Genomic DNA, 18,462 nt, shown 5'->3' on the forward strand with positions numbered 1-18,462 from the left:
GTCAGACCTGTTTTAAAAAATAAATAATTATAAATATTTGTCCACAGAAAATGATCAACACTAGATAAGAATGAATTATGAGTGAATATTTGTTCACGGAAAAATATTCAACTTAAAGTGTCCCCTTTTGGGATCATAGTAGAGATGTGTTCACAAAAATAAATCATTAACTTGACAGGTAACGAGCGGTAGAACATGATAAGTTGGGTCCAACCGTTCTAGTATGGGGGAATCTGGATTTTAAAAATAAGAAAATTGAATAACCTACTGAACGTAAAATTTGCTTTATGAATTTATGTTTTCCTAAAACCTTTAATTAACTCAATAATTATTTTTAAGGATCTTTGCATGTTTGTTTGTTTTATTTAAAATCTTGTGTATCCCCTGGAGTTCCTTCAAGTACCCCCAGAGGTACCCGTACCCCCATTTGAGAACCACTGCTATAAAACACCCACTGTGAATCTAATCTATAAGACAAAAACAAACAAAGAAATTGTCTAAATATAATACATTAGCAACATTGTCATTATTTCAGATTACGCACCTAAACTCAGTTCACCTGTATTAAATATCCTTTTTTTTTTTTTTTTTTTTTAACAATTCAAATTTAATCCTGTGCCACATTCAAATTCTCTCTGTAAGTCGAGTGGACATTCTGCCAGAAGAAATTAGCAAAGGTACTGTATGGCCTCTGGAAAACATGTTTCTACAAATATGAGAGTAGTACTGGATGAAGTCAGCATCCTGCAGAATTCAGCCCACTTGTAGGCTTTTTACTTTGGCGGAAAGCGCGCCTAAAAAACAAGCGATGAAAAAAAAAGATCTGACTTTACAAATGTGGAAACCCTGCAGCTAAATGCGGCGAGATGCCACCACAATTATTAGCGTCTGCCGAGTTGGACTGTATTAATGCCGCTCCGCCGCTTTCTTTGCAAACTGATCTTTGGCCCTGTCACATCTTCAAACCAGCTGTTGTAATGCACCATCTGCAAGTCAAAGCTGTTCTTTGCGTGCCAATCGTGTCTGTGTTGGTCTTGGAATGACACACAACACACACACAAATCTGACTCTTGGCAAGGCAGGTTTGTTTATATAACACCATTCTAACACATGTCAAAACAATAGTGCTTTACAGAGGCAAGGAAGTTATTGAAGAATTTTAAAATATTGTCACATTCAAGGGGAATTTGTGAAATACAAACTAAGCCGCAAAATCCATTTTTTTTACCACAGTTTTCTGATATTTTCTCCATCTATATATCTGTCACCTGAAAATGACATCACAGGTACTAACAGCTCAGGTACTTAAAAAAAAACTCGTCAGCTCATTTTAAAGAAATACTTAAATATTCCAATGTAACATTTTCCTTCAAATTTTGTAAAATTCATGACAAATTTTTGTTCTTCTAATTTGTCTTTTCTACTTTGTGATTGTAAAACTATTCCAAGAGAGGAGCATGTAGTAATATTGGCTGCAATTGCAATAGCTTAACCCTTTCACTCTTGTTGGGACGATGTGTCCCGCAGCTTTAAAAGAAAAAAAAAAATCGCAGTGTGTATTGGAATCTGAGCAATAACATAACAATGGCATCCCAACATTTCATTAGATAGACTCCAATCTATAGCATTTAGCAACTTTTCTATACACAACAAGCCACATATTGATAATATATGCTATATATGTGTGTTACTATAGATTACACTGATTCCTATGTATTGAAATCACATTACATTAATATTCACTTCTCTGGTATGTTTATATTGTAATTATTATTATAACATACCAATGGGACAAAAATCCCAGGACCTGTAACCTAATCTATGGAAGTGGGAATTTTTTAACTAATTTTACAAGTATTCTAGACTTATAAACAAGTATTTCTTTTTTCTGAGGAAAAAAAAAATCGGTAGTGAAAGGGTTCAAATAAGACAAGGTATTGGCCACTTCTCTGATACCATGAAGAACCATCGCTGTTTGTCAGGTAGAGGATACGCGCATCCCTATGGATCCCCACCAGAAAGATCATGTCCTCCGGTCGAAGCACCAGGAAGGTCTTTTTGAAACATAATATCTTGCCGTGAAATGAGCACATTTGCACTGACCCGTGCGTGTGCTGTATACCATCAGATCATCAGAAGTCTGATTGAAAATCTAATCACCCACATTATTGAGTGAGCCCGAGCACGCTCATTAGAGTGTGACTCATTCGACATTAAAGGATGTCATGACCAAGCTCCTTGTCTCGCGCGCACACACACACCAGCCTCCTAATTCATATCATGTCTGAGAGGGCGCGAGTGTTTCCAATGAAAGTGTGTTTTGTTATCTGTGTGTGGCTGTTGTATCATCACCCCTAAGGATGAGTATGTCACAAATGATCATTTATGATCAGCGCTCGGAGGGCCCACTTGAATGGATGGCTTTACAAAAAGACCTAGAGCATAATGTGTGTGTTCTTGTCTTTATCTTCGTGCGGCGCCACCCATGACATCCCACCTTTTATTGTGTGGAATTTCTTTTGGGAGGGGCTCCTTTCCCTCGCTTCCACGTTTGTGGATGAGAGTGTGTCTGACGGGAAAGCCAAGTCTCTCATCTCCATATAAATGGCCGCAGGGAGACGAGATGGGTGGCATCCAAATGTGGATTTCAATGTGTGCTCTGTCCACTGTCGTGCAGTCCGATCACTCATAAAAACGAAACGTCATCGTGAGTTTGCCTGTCTGTGTTGCACATGAGTAGAAGTTCAGAGTGAGGTCCTGCCAAATGCCGTCGACAAAACAATTCATCGGTCTGCAAATCGTTCAAACAATGGATGGCTATCTTTGCTTTTCAGGTTTGTCCCTCATCACTCGAAAAAAAAATACCGTACGTACGTACGTACATACTCATCCCCACCCTCCAACACAGACAAGAATGTTGTTCTAATCTGTGGAGAACATAAATCTTAAATTCTCTTTCTAAATCTGTCATCCTCAATTTTGAACACATTTGTATACTGTAAAAGCAGTTCCATAATATTTAAAATTTCAATAGGTTTCCTGCAATCTCCTTTAGCAGTGATTTACATACAAACAGCTCACCTGCTACTCAGAATTCAATTTGATTAATTAATATAGATTATCTTTTTGTGTGTATATACATATGTATGTGTATATACAGTATATATATATATATATATATATATATATATATATATATATATATATATATATATATATATATATATATAATATATATATATATATATATATATATATATATAATATATACACACGCAAAGATAATCTGTATTAATATATATGTGTGTATGTGTGTTTAATCAAATAATATATGTGAGCGTGTGTTTGTCGGGGGGGGTCATCATTGAAGGTGTTGTTTCTTTGTAATTTCTCCTGTGAAAAGTTATTTTAAGGCTGAGCTGTCAAAACAATTCAAGCATGTAGCTGCTATGGCTGATAAAATCACAAGACATTGTAGAAAAGATCAGGTTCCAACATATGAATATTTTTCATTCTAGTATTTTTCTTCTCTCCGTCTTTTAAGATAAAACGGGTGTCTGTTCCTCTCATATTCTTATCGCTTGGCGTCTACATCTCAATCACTTTTGACTCCCCGCCACTTCCTCAAATAGCCTCACTCATTTTTAATCAGGATTAAGAGGCATGCGTTTTTGTGGATTACTGCTAGTTAGCTGTATCATCAAGATTTGTTGATGAGGAACTGAGCTGTGGCGTCCCCCAGAGATATACATCTGCTTGAGCTTGTGTCTGCGCATGCTTACTCATCACTATATTTTGCAACAAACACACTAATCTTCCCATTTGATCTTCCTCTTGTTCCCAAAACATGCAAATCCAGGCAAATGAAACAGCAGACACACCGGTTCAAGTCAGAGAGATTCTTCAAAACATCAAAGAGACTTTGGGGAAAATATCTAATGGAATGTGAACTAAAAATTGGTTCCCGTCCATGACCATAATAGATCTGATATTAGCAGAACTGGAATGGAAGTGCGGATTAACACCGGCACTTTATTTAAGATTTTCCTGACAGGGCTGAACGTGAAAAAAATGGGCAGATCAACTTCTTAGATATTTAATCTGTCACTGCTTGTTCTGCTTTGAGGCATGCACACGTTTTTGGATCCAAGACAGCGCGCAGAGTCTTTTATATCTGCCAAGAGGAAGTCATCCATGATTTAAGAGCCGTAGCCGATGTCGAAGAATTGAGGTCAGCTGACTTTGTACAGTCTAAAACAATTTTGGACTAAAACTTGTCAGAGGAACCGTTTGGGAAATGTGGCATAAAATCATAAATAATACAGCAAAGTCGATCTTTGCTTTTTATTAGTTCTATAGCAAACGTCCACCTGTATTTTTTTATTTTATTTTGAGAGGGAACAGTCAGGCAAGTGTGTAAATCTTTCAGTCAGTAAATATCAGCCATTTTGTCATCCATAGGTTTATTTGTCCTGAAAACATCTGCACATATCACCACTTTCAAACCTGAGCGCAAACATGCACACTGTTGCTTTTTATTGCTACTTTTTTCATTAACAAGTATGCCAACTGTACATAAACTTGATCCTTCTGCCAAGAAAACTCAGAATACAAATAGAAAGAATTCTCAATTCACTTAATGTACATCATGTCAAAAATAGCATGTCATAACTAAAGCATAACAGAACATTCTGTAAAACAGAATATCTACCTTCAACGTACTTTAAATGTAAAGTGCACAACGAGTGTCAACTGTAAAATAGCCCAATATAGTCACTATGACGTACGCCACAATAATTGTGCACATGTGCACATTCTGCACCTGTTGTAATGTTTGATCATTAAACATCGTTGTATTTGTGACAATAACAAACTAGACTACGAAAAAATGCACATAAAAACTATACAGTCACAGTTACTAATGTTACAATTGGTCTGTGAGCATATCGCCATTTAATAATATACCCCAAAAAATGACAAAACCCATGCTATTAGCACTTTATTTGAACTATCATTCCAGTCGCGTGTCACTCATCAGACAAAAAAGTAGCAAGCTTGCTAGCTAGTTTTCTTTGTGAGCATAACGCTACCGAATTTCCTGCTCAGTGTTATATTGTTTGGGCGATTAAAATGGACTAAATAGGAATGATAAACATCTGTATTCACTACTCTTTCTGTAGATAAACACACACACAGAATTCACATAAAATCATCTTTGTAAAACAATAAACAATGTCCAATTGTCCATTTACAATTCTCCGCAGCAGAGGCACTGTAAGATAGGAAGTGACTTGTGAGGGCGACCCTGGAAAATATTATTTCTCATTATGCGGCAAAAGTATGGAGAGGCCCAAAGTGATTTTTCTGTTGTTGTTGCTTCCCAAATATTATAATCTGTTATAAAATATAATAATTACAGTGATATTATAACATCACCACAATAATTATAATCTGAATTAACTTTTTAAATATTCATTAAGAAATGACATAAGCCAGTGGTCCGCCACCCTTTTCCACAATGTTAATGTATAGACTGAAAAATGAATGTTCCCAGTCTATGCCGTGATATCAATTTCTGATCGGGACATATCATTTTTTCCGGACCACAGACATCTTACTTCGCAACAGATCCATTTAAATAACAGTACTATTGCACAATAAAAAAAGTTCAAAAACACAAAGACTGCAGTCCTTCACCTAACTTGAACTTGCCCTTAGTTGCATTGGTTAAATCAAGTCAAGTAAGGTGTGTCTTTGGCTGCTCAGCAAGTAGATAATGGCCCTATTATAATAAATAACGATACACATGTGAGTTGAGCTACAAACATGAACCCTGCCACCCCCTGCTACAGGTTTCCTTATGTACATATAACAAAAGAAATTTAAATTCAACCAGGACTTCTTATTTAAGGTCCCAATAAATCTCACTGGTGCAATTGCTCTGCTTGTACAGTTGTTGGTCCAGAGTAGGGTGACTAGATTTTCAAAATTAAAAACTGGGATACTATAATTTTGCAGAAAATGATACATGCAAAGAATTCTCACAAGAACTATTTATAACAAATTAAATCGGTAGTCAATCAGGTTACCAATTGTTGTGTTATTACTTTGGCTGATGCCTAATGCACTCACCCTTTTCCAGCCTTTTTTCTCAGTCCTGATGTTGTGCCAACGTAGTAAAATTCCTCTTGCGTATTTCTCGAAATCTTTGAGATGTCCCACTGTCTGATTGGTCATTAAATGCACCTCAAGCACGAATGCTATTATAGAACCTTGGATCAGAATTTTGGCCCAAGACAGCAGTGCATCAATTTCCACCCGCATCTTTATCTATAGCGTTCTCATTTTTTGTATTCCGAAACATAGTGCGTGCATGGTAGGGCAATATGATTAGCATCAGCAGCTAGCAGTATCAAGCAGTTGTTAACTCTTTCAGTGCCAAGCATTATTGAAAAAAGAAACCTCTAGAGGGCCAGTATATTTAGCATTTTCATCCACCTTTCAAGGCTAACAGAATATTGTGTGCTATGTCTATGTAAATATGGGTGCTGCCATAAGAAAGATTGACTTCCATTCTTCAGTTAGAATTGATGTAGGTAATAGCTGTGTTGTAAGTGTGGAAACACTGCCATCCAATGGTCATATTTAGCACTACAGTGCTCAACTAATTAATATTAGATAAGCATAAGTCAATTTTATTATTTATCATTGTTATCCTATTTTAAAAGACGAGAATTCTCGTCCGTGGCACTGAATGAGTTCATGACAAGAGTGAATTCTGATTAATTTAATTTGTTGGTGTATTGTAGTACGTCGTTTAGTAAACACGAGTTCAAAAGGCCACAGCAGGCAATGGCAGCAGCAGATCTGGAAATAAAAGTATATTCTTGATAAATTTGTGTTCAGTGTTGTCAACCGCTTCTGGAGCTATTAGGTGTGTCGTCTTGTTGCTGAACTGTCTGGCTTAACCAGTCAGACAGTGTGAAGGGAAAAACATGTCAAGTGTCAGTCCAATCTGCATGTTCATCTAGTTACTTAACTACAAATAAGTCCTTCCTTGTGCTCCAATATTGGTTAGTCAAAGCTGTCGGTGAAAATACAACTGAGAAATGTTCCTGTTCTACAAAAAAAAAGAAGTTGAAGTGCTACGAGGCGCTTTGCTTTCTGTTTGGTTGACTGAGACTGAAATGGGATGGGAGGATGTGGAAGTGGCTTTAAGCTGCAGCAAAAAGCCGGGGAGATGTAACACTTCTCAGAAATGTAGTCTCTACGCACCAAAGAGCATTAAATTAAGGATTTTTTTTTTTTTTTAGGTCTAATTTTTGAATTAGGTCCAAAAGTTGAAACACTTCAATGTCTTGAACAGACTACACTGAGTTTGGATGTGGAATGTCAACAAATGTGACTATCAAACTTTTAAGAAACATTCATTATTATTGTATCACAGTGTGCTTGTATGCCTCATTAAACATCATTTTTAACCACTCATCTCCTTGTTCAATTACGAAGAATGATAACATCACAGGTTTCAATGTTCTATGCTCTGCTGGTCCATACTGCACGGGCAATACGCATGAGTATTGATGGGAAAATGAAGTCAAAAAATATAAAAAATACGACTCATTTTGATTATGATTTTGACTTGCAAAAAGATTCCTGAACTGGATCTTGTTAAGTCCAAATTGAGCCCTGATCAAATGAGTTCCAACACAGAAGTACCGGTATTAAACAAAGCATTTTTTAATTGACACACAGGTATTAAATTCCTAAAATTTGTACTCTCCGGTTGCTGTTAAGGGTGCTACCCTCATACCTTCTGACCGGCGACCTCTCTGGCCGACCCGTCTCTGTTCTCCCCATTGTTTGGCCCCGTTCCCCTCTGAAATCGCGACTTTCTCACAAGACCTTGATTTTGGGTCTCCTTTTCTTTCTCAAAAGTCTTTGGCTTTGATTCCTCGGTATTTCGTCCCTCTTTCCCTTTGGAATCTCGATTTGATGTCTTTTTGATTCCGCTGTCTTTACCTTTGGCGTCCTCCTTGTCTTTCATTTTCACTTTCCTCTCGTGGGTGTCTTTGCTTGAGATATGCTTGTCTCTGTTGTCAAACAAAGCGACGTATGCGCTGTAGTCTATCAATAAAGGACTGGTGGCACTCTTGTTTGATTTATCAGTTTGCGTGTCGTCGGGATCGTGATCGTGTGCTTCAAAATACTCCTCGGAGGTTGTGGAGCGATTGGAGCCTTTTCTTGAGCGATACCCGTCGCTCAGGTCAGAGGTAGGGGTTCGGAATTCTGGAGTGATCGCAGGTGAGTCTGGGCTAGAGGTACGCGCGGGGATTTCGTCAGAAGTGCGTCTGGAAGATGGCGATCGGAGGGCTTGCGTTTGTTCTTTTGGAGATTGCGGGTTTTCTTGCGAGGTTCTTCTGGTGTTCTTCTTTGACGGATTTCTGGCGTCGTCGCCAGGTTTTGCCGATGTGGTATCCGTGGCGTCGGTGGGCGGTTCATCCATGGCAGCCTGAATGCGCTCCCACATGGTCAACGGGGAGCTGTAAGTTATTCTTTGTGGTTTGTTTTCTTTCACGTGATACGTTTTCCCGTCGGATTCTGTTTCGTTCAGGGGGTTTGGAGATTTCGGATCAGAGAGCTGTCTCGATGTCGACTTCGCGGCCGCGTGTTTTTCCTGCGGCTTAGAACTTTCGTCGCGATCTGCTGGCCTCGCAGTTTTTATGTCATCTGAAACATATTCTTGACTAATCACACTGTCACGATTTGAGACCAAGGATTGGATTGTTTTTTTGTTCCCCGTTTTTGTTCCATCATGTAGTCCGACGGACTTTTGATTGTCTGCAGAGGTTTCTTTTTGTTTATGCTGTTGATTTTTCAGAAAGGGGTCACTCTTCCTGTCATCTTTATACACTCCACTTTTTCTATTGTTTTTTTCAAGCAGTTTAGGAACAGTCTGTTGCTTGTTTTCTCCAGTGGACTTGTGGATGACCGCTTTATCTGCGGTCAAGCTGTTCAACCTCTTAATATTTGGCGCGCCCAAGCCATTGCTGATGTTGCCGTCGTTGGTAGCTGGATGGATGGTGTGAGGTTTCAGGGCTGGATTATTTGAGCTCGAAGATGAGGAAGAAGAAGGGTTGGAGGTGTCAAGCGGTTGACTATTGGAGGTGCTACGTTGATGTGTATGATTAGCTTGCGTGAGACGTGATGTTTTAGTTTCGGTGTGTTCACTTCCCAAGTTGGATTTTGTGGGACTTGGTAGATGAGGGGCTTGGGTAGTAGGAGATGAACTCGTCTCCTTTTTTGGTGCCATTCTATTCTTTTGTTCAAAGAGGTGATCCAAATTGCTGCTACTTTGGTTAAGGTGCTCAAATTTGCTGGACAGGGGTGATGTGCGTTTTGTGGCTTGAACTTCATCTTGACTGATTGAGCGTTTACTGTTCTCGACTTTTGTACTAGTGTAATCTATTTGCTGCAACCTGTCATATATCGACTCTTTAGCTTTGATCCGCTCTTGCGATGGTGGAGGATTTGTCTTCTCAATTTTAGCGGGAGCTTCTCTAGGCTTTGCAGCTTCTGGTAAGTGTTCCTTGGGTGTGGGCAAAGGGTTTTTGAAGCGAATGGCTTGACTGGTTTCAAACCTCTCTGAGCGTTGCAGATGCACTTGAGTGGGTTTGCTCGTATCCATGATGTTGATAAAACCGATCACGTCACTCGGCGGGTCGGGTTCTGGCCAGGTGGGCAAGTACGGGATCAAGTATGCCTTCTCTAGATTGACAAGTCCAGGATGGATGCATTCCTCCTCTTGTACGGGTTCTCTGCTTCCTCTTCCTCGCCTTCTCTTTTTACTATCCGGGACCTCTGGGGTCTGGGATTCTTTTGGGGTGTCTTGCTCAGCAGAGGTAGTGCTAGCACTTTCTCCAATAAGTAGGGCATACTTGGGATTGTACAATTTCTTTTTTATATTAGTGGATGGAAGTACAACAGGAGTAAGCTGTGGGAGAGGCTCACGCTCAGGCTCAGGGTCTGACGCGACTTGCTGGAGATCAACAAATTTTGAGCTCATGTAAAGGTGGCGAAAGAGATGATCAAAGGCCTCCACTGCCTGACCCGAAACCACAGTGACAAGATTTTTGTCCAGTCGTGAGGACATCCAGGTAAAACTGTAGATCATATAGAAAACACAATATATTAAGGATAACGTTACAAAAAAGCTTATAACAAAAACAAACATTGAGCAGTGGCGTGCTGACAATGAATGTGAAGTATTATCTAACTTATCAAAGCTTAACATATGCACTGGGACAAAACTTCACTTACGGCACATTGTTTTTCAAATCAGTCACTATAACACAAGTTAGCAATAATAAATATGATAAGCATACAGTATACATATTTGTGAGGATTGATCACTAGACATGATTTATAAAAAGCAAAATTTGCACGTGTACAAGTTGCTTCATGCGCTAATTAATTTGCTCTTAATTTGAAAACTACAGTTCCTGTCCCCATACCAATAAAATTACATTTGTTGAAACACACCTATTTCCCATACTCCCACTGATACATTTTAGCCGCGATACTGACGTATCCACAACAAGTACACTGACCTGAAAGATCCAGACACCGCTTTGTCTCCATCGATGAACATGAATCTGTGTCCGAGTCGACCTTTTACCATGGTGCAGGAACGTGTGTAGAACTCTGTTCCCGATGTGCAGCGTACCCGAAGGTGCTGTAAGATATAAATTACACACGCACACATATATGAATTATTAGTCAGGTGTTGCAAAAAAGGACAGTTACTCAAAGTCTCTGCACGTTGAAAATATGTCATAAATGTGCCACGTGATAAAGAAAAGTATTGTTTAAAAAAAGCCTACTCAATTTGAATGAAAACAAAAGTCAAGTATTTAAAATGAGGCTTCAAAACTGAAAAATAGAGACACTGTGGGTGTGCCTGCCAGTCAAATGTTTGTTTTTACAGTATGCGCTCAAATTGCTGTCACTCTGATCTACAGGTGGAATAACATGTTGTTGCGTTCAATAAGAGCTAACTTTCCCTGAAGTGTTTATGTGGAGTCACACACTACAAAGCATGCTAAATTTGCGAGAACCTCAATTTTCTGAAAGCAGTCTTTGTGTTGGCTGCCTTTAAGACTTTAAGGAATAGAAACAGCTCAAGCCCGTCTGAACAACACGACTGAGTGGTCATGTGTTCCAAGTTCCCTTTTCTTCCTCTCGTGATCACATCTGTCTCTTCCCCTCTGAGTTATGAGTAAGATCAGCAAATTTCCTGCTTAGCCTTTGAGCATTCAAGAAAGAGTGTGGTGCAAAATACAATCATTTGCAAAATAACTGGGTTGCAGTTACAACTGAGAATTGATCGGACAAATGAATCTAAATATTAGTAGCGGACAGATATATTTATACAAACGATATTCCCGTATTTCAAAGGCAAAATAAGATGGTTGCACAAAACCCCTACAGTCTAAAACTTCGCTACTTGCAGTGTATTAAGAATGCAGTCGTCAAGCTGTCACACTTCTCTTTCCCTCCTTCAACTATTCATGACAACATGACAAAATGCATTGACGTAGCACCATTACTATTTCTAGTCATAATTGCCACTTACTCAAGAAGACAAGCCCTGTGCAAGATAATGCCCACTAAGATGTCAGTAAAAGCCCATCAGAAGGGGACTTTGACTTTTAGTAATAATGGCTCTGCACCTCTGAGAATTTCACTCAAGTTCTTAACATTTGCTTTAGCCATGAGTATCGTAATTCCCATCATTGTGCCAAAAAGGAATCGTTATTTGGCCAGGAATGCAGTGAGACTTCTATGCCAATAAAGTTGAATGAAAATTCAGAGTTCGAGCCTTTGTTGTGTGTATCACGACACGGAACTTCCGCGTTTCCTCTTAGACAAGGAAACTCGGCAAGTGTGTTCTGCTTTTGTTGTTGTTTTTTAAATTCCACCACTGGCAGGTAAATCAATGCATAATTACAAAAAAAAGCAAAATGGAATAAATGAGCTGACAAAACCAGACATTTTACTTTTGAAAGGACCAAAAAAAAAGAGCCTCTTCCCGTCTTGCCTGATTCGTATAATTTATGTTAACACTACAAAGTGAAATGAGTTCAATCGTAATGTGTAAGTAAGAAATCTTTACTATGCAAAGAACATGCAGAACTCATCTGTATATTTGTGAGTACACAATTTAATGTGTTGGTTTTCTACTATCATGTGTGATTTACTTTACTTCACTCCACTCTTGGAGGGTCCGTTTAGGGTATCAGATTAATAGCTAAAGTGAATTTCTTTTTAAATCACAGTACAGTAATCATTTTTTTCTGTTAATTCATTCTTTCTGTATGACGATTAGATCTGTTTTCACATCAAGTTTCCTTGTGCTTGAGATGTTGGGGTTGGGAAACAAAGGCCAATCACACTCTGAAGTGGACACCTTGCTGTGTTTGACATAATCTGACAGGCTCCTCATTTCCTAAATCATCTTTCAACTACTGTTTATATTTTACAGCGTTTACACGATTTACAGCTTAGTCTATAACAGAAAAAAATAAGCAAGTGCACCAAAGTGCCTGAGACTTAAAAAAAAAAAAAATGAAGATTCTTATTTTTTTGCAATTCACATGACAAAAACAAAGCCTTTTCCCTGGGGTCATTCGCGCCCGCCCAGGCTTTTTTTTTTTTTTTTTTTTAAAGAAACAATTTAAAAATGTTACACAGAATAGTGACTATTATGTGATGCTATGTTTTTTGGACACTGTAAACTAGGGCTAGGTGATACATACTATTTTGGCATTTTAAACAGTGACAAATTTGAAAACTCAAGTTTATGCAAAAGTTTTACCAGCTTTGAAACTGATTTGTTTTGACTGAATAAATGCAAAGTCACCAATTAACAGCATCAATACCCCATTTTAGATATGAGCGCAATTGTTGAGTCAATTCTTGATACAAGTCAAAAATGCTGTAAAATGGCCGTCAGTGAATCAAAAGATACATACCTTGAGATGTCCTGCGTGCATGTTGGCCCTCTGACACATACACAGGAAATGAGGTAACGATGTACTTTCCACCAGGATATAGACAGAAACTTTCCTCCTGTAGCTTGCATCCATTAAATCTCTGAAGATGTCAACGTCGGTAAACACATCCATTACAACAGCAATGACCTGAAAAATCATACACAGTAATATGACATTGGCATTATGTTTCACTTATAAGGACATTCAGAATGCAGGAAGTCTGCACACAGTACTCAATAGATTTTACAAACAAATTAGATATAAGTGGATCCGCAGGTTTTAGTTCTTGTTTAACTAAAGCGAGTGAAAATGTCAATTAAAGGGTTTCGCCTGCACATTCATCATCTTCTCACTATTATCATCGTTATTTGCCTTCAACTTTTAAAACGCCAGAGGGGTTTCCCGTCATGCTGCGCTGTGGTATATCATAACTGTCATTCACACTGTTCCTGTGTGCAAATGTAAAAAAACAGTATGAAGGGAGACAGCAGGGGATTCCTTACGTCCTTTAAATTGGTGATTCAAAACTGGTGGACAAGTATAGTAGTCATTTTATGGTAACGAGAAGAAGATTTTAGGGTACAAACTCGTTTTCTGGATTATGTATGGATAAGAAACAAAGAATAATTGTTATTGTTGTTTGTTATTTATTATAGCAGAATTTGTGCCTTTCATCCATTCTTTTTCTAGATGTTCTCAGGGAGAACATGCAAAATTCACACTGGGAGGCTGGAGCAAGGTGGTTTTGAATTCTGGTCCCTGAACTGTGAGGCAGACTTGCTAACCACTGCTCCACCGAGCTGACACGTTTTTGCTAAAGAATCCAAATTTCATACGAGATTTACTGTAATTCTGACTGACTATCGTGTTACGGTAAATTAGCAATAGACCGCAGAGCGTTCTGACTTCCGTAAAAATAGGTTTTTACAAATGTGGGTCAGTCATAAACTGAGGATAGCTTGTCAAATATTTAACATGCATCGCAGGTCAGATTTGCTTTTTAATGAGAAAATAATCCAAACAAATAATATTTATATAATATATATATTATATATATATTATATATTATTATATTATACATTCTCTCAAGAAGTTTCAACAATAGGAAGCTCCAGATCCCAGTCTAAAGAACTTTTTTAGATAACACTGATTAATCGTGTTGCACTTTACACTGTCTCACGCAAGTTTGGACTCTGACCTCAAACTTACAGCAACATTATGAGAGCTTCTTCAAACGGATCGAAAAATAAAATCCAGCGAGCACAGTAGGAGATTCGATGAGATGAAGTTATTTGTAACTCACTTAATGATGTTGAACATGATTGTATATGGTCTGGTTCATTTGTTTGGTGTATTTATGGAGGCCAAGTGTGTAAGCCAAGTTCAAGATCAGGTTGCTCTTGACATATTCTTGTCAATGGCCAATTAAAAGATGAAACAATAGATTTCTGAGAATATACTGGTTTGTCTTCTCTTAGTTCCTATAGCAGCTGGGGGTGTCGGTCACACCTGCAACACACTACCAGCTGCAATTTGAAACTACTGACTTTAAACATTGTCTGACAAAGAATGGCTGAGGTAGCGCACAACAAGTTCCCTGAGAGTGCTCTGTTTGCTGTTTCCCTCTCTCAGTCGTCAAATCTTGAAGATTTATTTCACCAAAAAATATACCACTCATGTTCATAGAGGCATTAATACTGAAAATGATGTAGGAAGTTGGTATTATACAGTGTTGGCTCTTGACTAAAGTAAAACTAAACTCGTGTAAAAATATGAGATTTGCTGATTCAACGCTTGGCAAACAAAAAAAGTATAAATAATGAACCCGTGACTGTGGATGGTATGATAAACAATGCCTTCACAGACATGTTTGCTTGCAATGGTTTGAAAATAATGGCTATAAATGGCATCGATTGTATGAATCGTTCACTCTATTTTAAAGACAGATTCTTATAAAACTGTATTCAGGAAAGAGCCCTGCCCACTTTGGTGGACACATAGCTTGTTTGGGGAATTTTGTAAATCTATGTCCTGCCGAAACCCAGACTAGTCATGTGTTTTGTTGCGTTCGCCATTTTGTTTCAGCAAAACAGCACTAGACATAATTGGAAACGCCAGGATGTCCTCTACTGAACACAACAGGACTTAGAAGGGTAGCGCAAATGAGTCAAAACATATATCAGCCAGATATAGACCGAACACAAATGCACTATACAGTGGACAAATGAATAGGCTGGGTCTCAGCGGGATGTTGCAAATGGCCATTTTAGCCTAGTCTCTTGGGTGAAAAAAAAGAGTAAAATAACTAAGTAACTTTGTATTTGCCTCCAAAAGATCCCTGCCCACCAGGCATCTGCCCTGTATGGCAGATGGCCACTCCAGCCCTGAGTCCCACTGCCACACTTCTCCCAATGCGGCAATAACTTTCTATGCGGCTCTAATAGTTTTATGTTAACACAACATTTCCATTTAAAACGCTTCGTCAAATAATGGCGCCGTGCTGCTTTGCTAGGAAAAGAGTCATGTTAAGTGCACGCAAATGGTGGAAAGCGCACTCAAAGAAGACAGGTCACCGCACCTTCTGCGCCTGTGCAATCATCTTTCGGACAATCTCCTTGATGTGCGTCTGACCCTCCAGCGGCGGTTGCGTGTACACGGCAGTGCGGGTCACCCCGCGGTAGGCGTCGGTATGCGGCCAGCCCAAGTCCATCTGCGGGATCGACGTGTCCGACAAGTCCGGCCAGTAGTGCAGTGACAGCGGGGGCTCGTTTTCCTCGGCACTTTCCGGGAATAGCTCCGAGCCGGGGTCATAAGGCTCCAGCGATTGCGTGAGCGTTTCGAGCTCCAGGTCCGAAAGGAAGCGCCGCATCTGGCGATCCTCCAGGAACTTTAGGAACTCATCGCGACCCTCGCGGAGCAGAACCTCCAAGGCGAGCCTCTGGTCCTCGCTGTACAAAAAGTCCGGTTTGGACTCGTTAATCCTCGGGTTCACGTGGTTGTCGTCCAGGCACTGAACTTGTGACAGAGCCATAATGCAACTCGAGAGATTCGCAAAATAAGATCAAACTTCAGCTTCCAAAAGTTCGACGAGACCGCTTTAGTGAACTTTAGTGAACTCCCGGCTGCGGAAAGAGTTATTTGAATTACAACGGGAGCACAAACGAACTCCTGGATGGTTCAAAAATACTCCGAACGCTGTAAAGTAATGATAAACAACTGCCATGTTACATCAAGCGCTCGCCATTGCCCGAAGTCGTCTCATGATGGGGAAGACTCAGCCTGGCCGGCCGGCGATCGAACGCGTGGGTGACGCCCCCGATGTGGCACCGCCCGACAGGTGTGATCCTGGCGGCGAAACGGCCACACCTTTTCCCACGTGACCCGCAGCGTTTCGCAGCACTGGGTGTGCGTGCGCTGGATGGGGAAAAAGATGACTATATAAGAGTGACTGAGTCACAAAAAGGCACCCATCCCCTTTCAAACGTTCATTAAATCATTAGTGGTTTTACTGAAAACCACCAGCCGCAGCCTGCGGCACCGTTTTACCTGTTCTCCCAAGAATTCCCCTTCCTGCGCGAGCATGGGAACAGCAGACGTATCAAAACCAATCAAAATGAAACATTTTATCTTTTGCAGAAGCAAAATGCATTTGGCAACATTTCAGTCGGGTTAGGAGGTTTTCTGTTTATTTCTTTCTTCGTTTGACCTTTGTTGACAGAAATTAACAGGGTAATAACGCAAATAAAAGCAAATTCAAATACATAGCCAACAAACTGTGCAGTGCAGGGGCGTGGCTACATGGTGGCTAGGGATGACCAAGGCCAACCCATTGTCACTTTTTGGCCACTCCCACGCATAGGGAAAAATCTGTGATTTTTCTGCAATTTTCACATAGACAAATTGTCGGAATTCGCAAAGAGCTCCATTAAGTGAAGTGTTTATATATATATATATATATATATGCAGTACACTACTTCTGATATACTGATACCTACTCAGAAGTGAAAGAGAACAAAACAGTAGAAGAAAGAGAATCTTTTTTTTGTTTCAGATTCAAACATCCGTGAAGTTAGATCAAAAGAGCCAAGACCAATGCAGCTGACTTGATAATCACATGATGAGTCTCTTTCTATTCTTGATGCCAGTAAATGTCATAAGATGGTGAGGAGTGATATCAGTTCCTGTGTGCTTCTTTTGCATGGGTGGGAAGAAAAAAAATCATAGAGCTATCGTCACAAATTTCCATTTTTATGCTTGTTTATTTGCGACAAAATGTAAATCAAATACAAGGAATGAAATATGAACCATAAAAATGTCATCAAAATGTAATTACTTTATGTACTGTAGGTCACCAGGAGGCCACACCAAATGGTAAATCGTATTTTAATTTACAAAAATCTTATATCAAATTTCCCATTGTTAAATTTACAGTAAAACCCCCAATGTCGCTATCAACATTTAAACATGCAAACGTTTGCAGATGATGCCTCGGGTATTAATTGTAAATTTAATGAAAACGGTTGAGGCCAAATAACCACTTTTTGAGAGATTTATCTTCCTCAGATTTTAAAGTGTTCAATCTCAGATGATGTCCTTACCTGTGATGGGAATTCGTGGTACTCTCTAGTCTTCCACACTTCCTGAAAACTTTCAAGTCAGTGTCTTTTTCCTAAGGTACTTTTTGCTTTGGCAACACTGAACGTGCTTTAACTCCATCATTTTAAAGGGAATATTGTGAAGATTACAATACATTTTTGCCACCATCAAAAAAAAAATAAAAAAAAAATTAAATAAATATATATATATATATATATATATATATATATATATATATATATATATATATATATATATATATATATATATATATATATACAGTTGAATTGCCATTCTCCCCTTTGATTTATTGTTTGAAGAGCTCAAGTGCCACTGCAGAAAAGCAAACTGCGATAGAATTCCAATTATGAGATGCTCAATCCTGCAAGTCAGTCCAACTGGTTTAACAGATTTTTTCTTGTATTTGACTTCACATCTCTAGAATATCAGTGGCTCCTCCGCTTTGACACTTTCTCGTCTCCTCCTCACACTTTGTCACTGTCACTTGACTCGCACGCCTGCTGTTGATCTATGCTTCCTTTCCTTGTATTCCCTTCTTTTTTACTTCTCTTTGGCGTTTGCTACTCTTTCACTGCAAAGCTATTTCTCTCTTGTTGTTGCATGTTGCCACGTGTCATGGATTCTATGTGTGTTGCTTTTTTATACGCCGTTCCATCTCGTGCATGGCAAAAATATCATACACAGACAGCGCATTTATTTTGTGGCGTGCTTTGAAGTGACTCAGCATTTTTTTTGAAAGCACAAATGAAATAGGAGTTATTTTTGTCCCACCTTCTGAATCCTAAATCCA

General features: G+C 39.1%; 1 protein-coding gene across 1 annotated transcript; it reads right to left on the reverse strand.

The window, feature by feature from the left end:
* Positions 1-4,446: 4,446 nt before the first annotated feature.
* Positions 4,447-16,298, reverse strand: LOC148410706 (uncharacterized). Its single transcript, XM_088437971.1, has 4 exons — positions 15,634-16,298; positions 13,035-13,202; positions 10,611-10,735; positions 4,447-10,163 (listed from the first exon to the last, which is right to left on the reverse strand). Exons 1-4 carry the CDS (start codon positions 16,084-16,086, stop codon positions 7,808-7,810), a joined length of 3,102 nt encoding a protein of 1,033 aa, XP_088294097.1. The 5' UTR covers positions 16,087-16,298; the 3' UTR covers positions 4,447-7,807.
* Between the last annotated feature and the right edge of the window lie 2,164 nt (positions 16,299-18,462).

This window comes from Hippichthys cyanospilos, chromosome 16 (assembly GCF_059441005.1).
Source record: "Hippichthys cyanospilos isolate Australia breed blue-spotted pipefish chromosome 16, RoL_Hcya_1.0, whole genome shotgun sequence".
Lineage (NCBI taxonomy): Eukaryota > Metazoa > Chordata > Actinopteri > Syngnathiformes > Syngnathidae > Hippichthys > Hippichthys cyanospilos.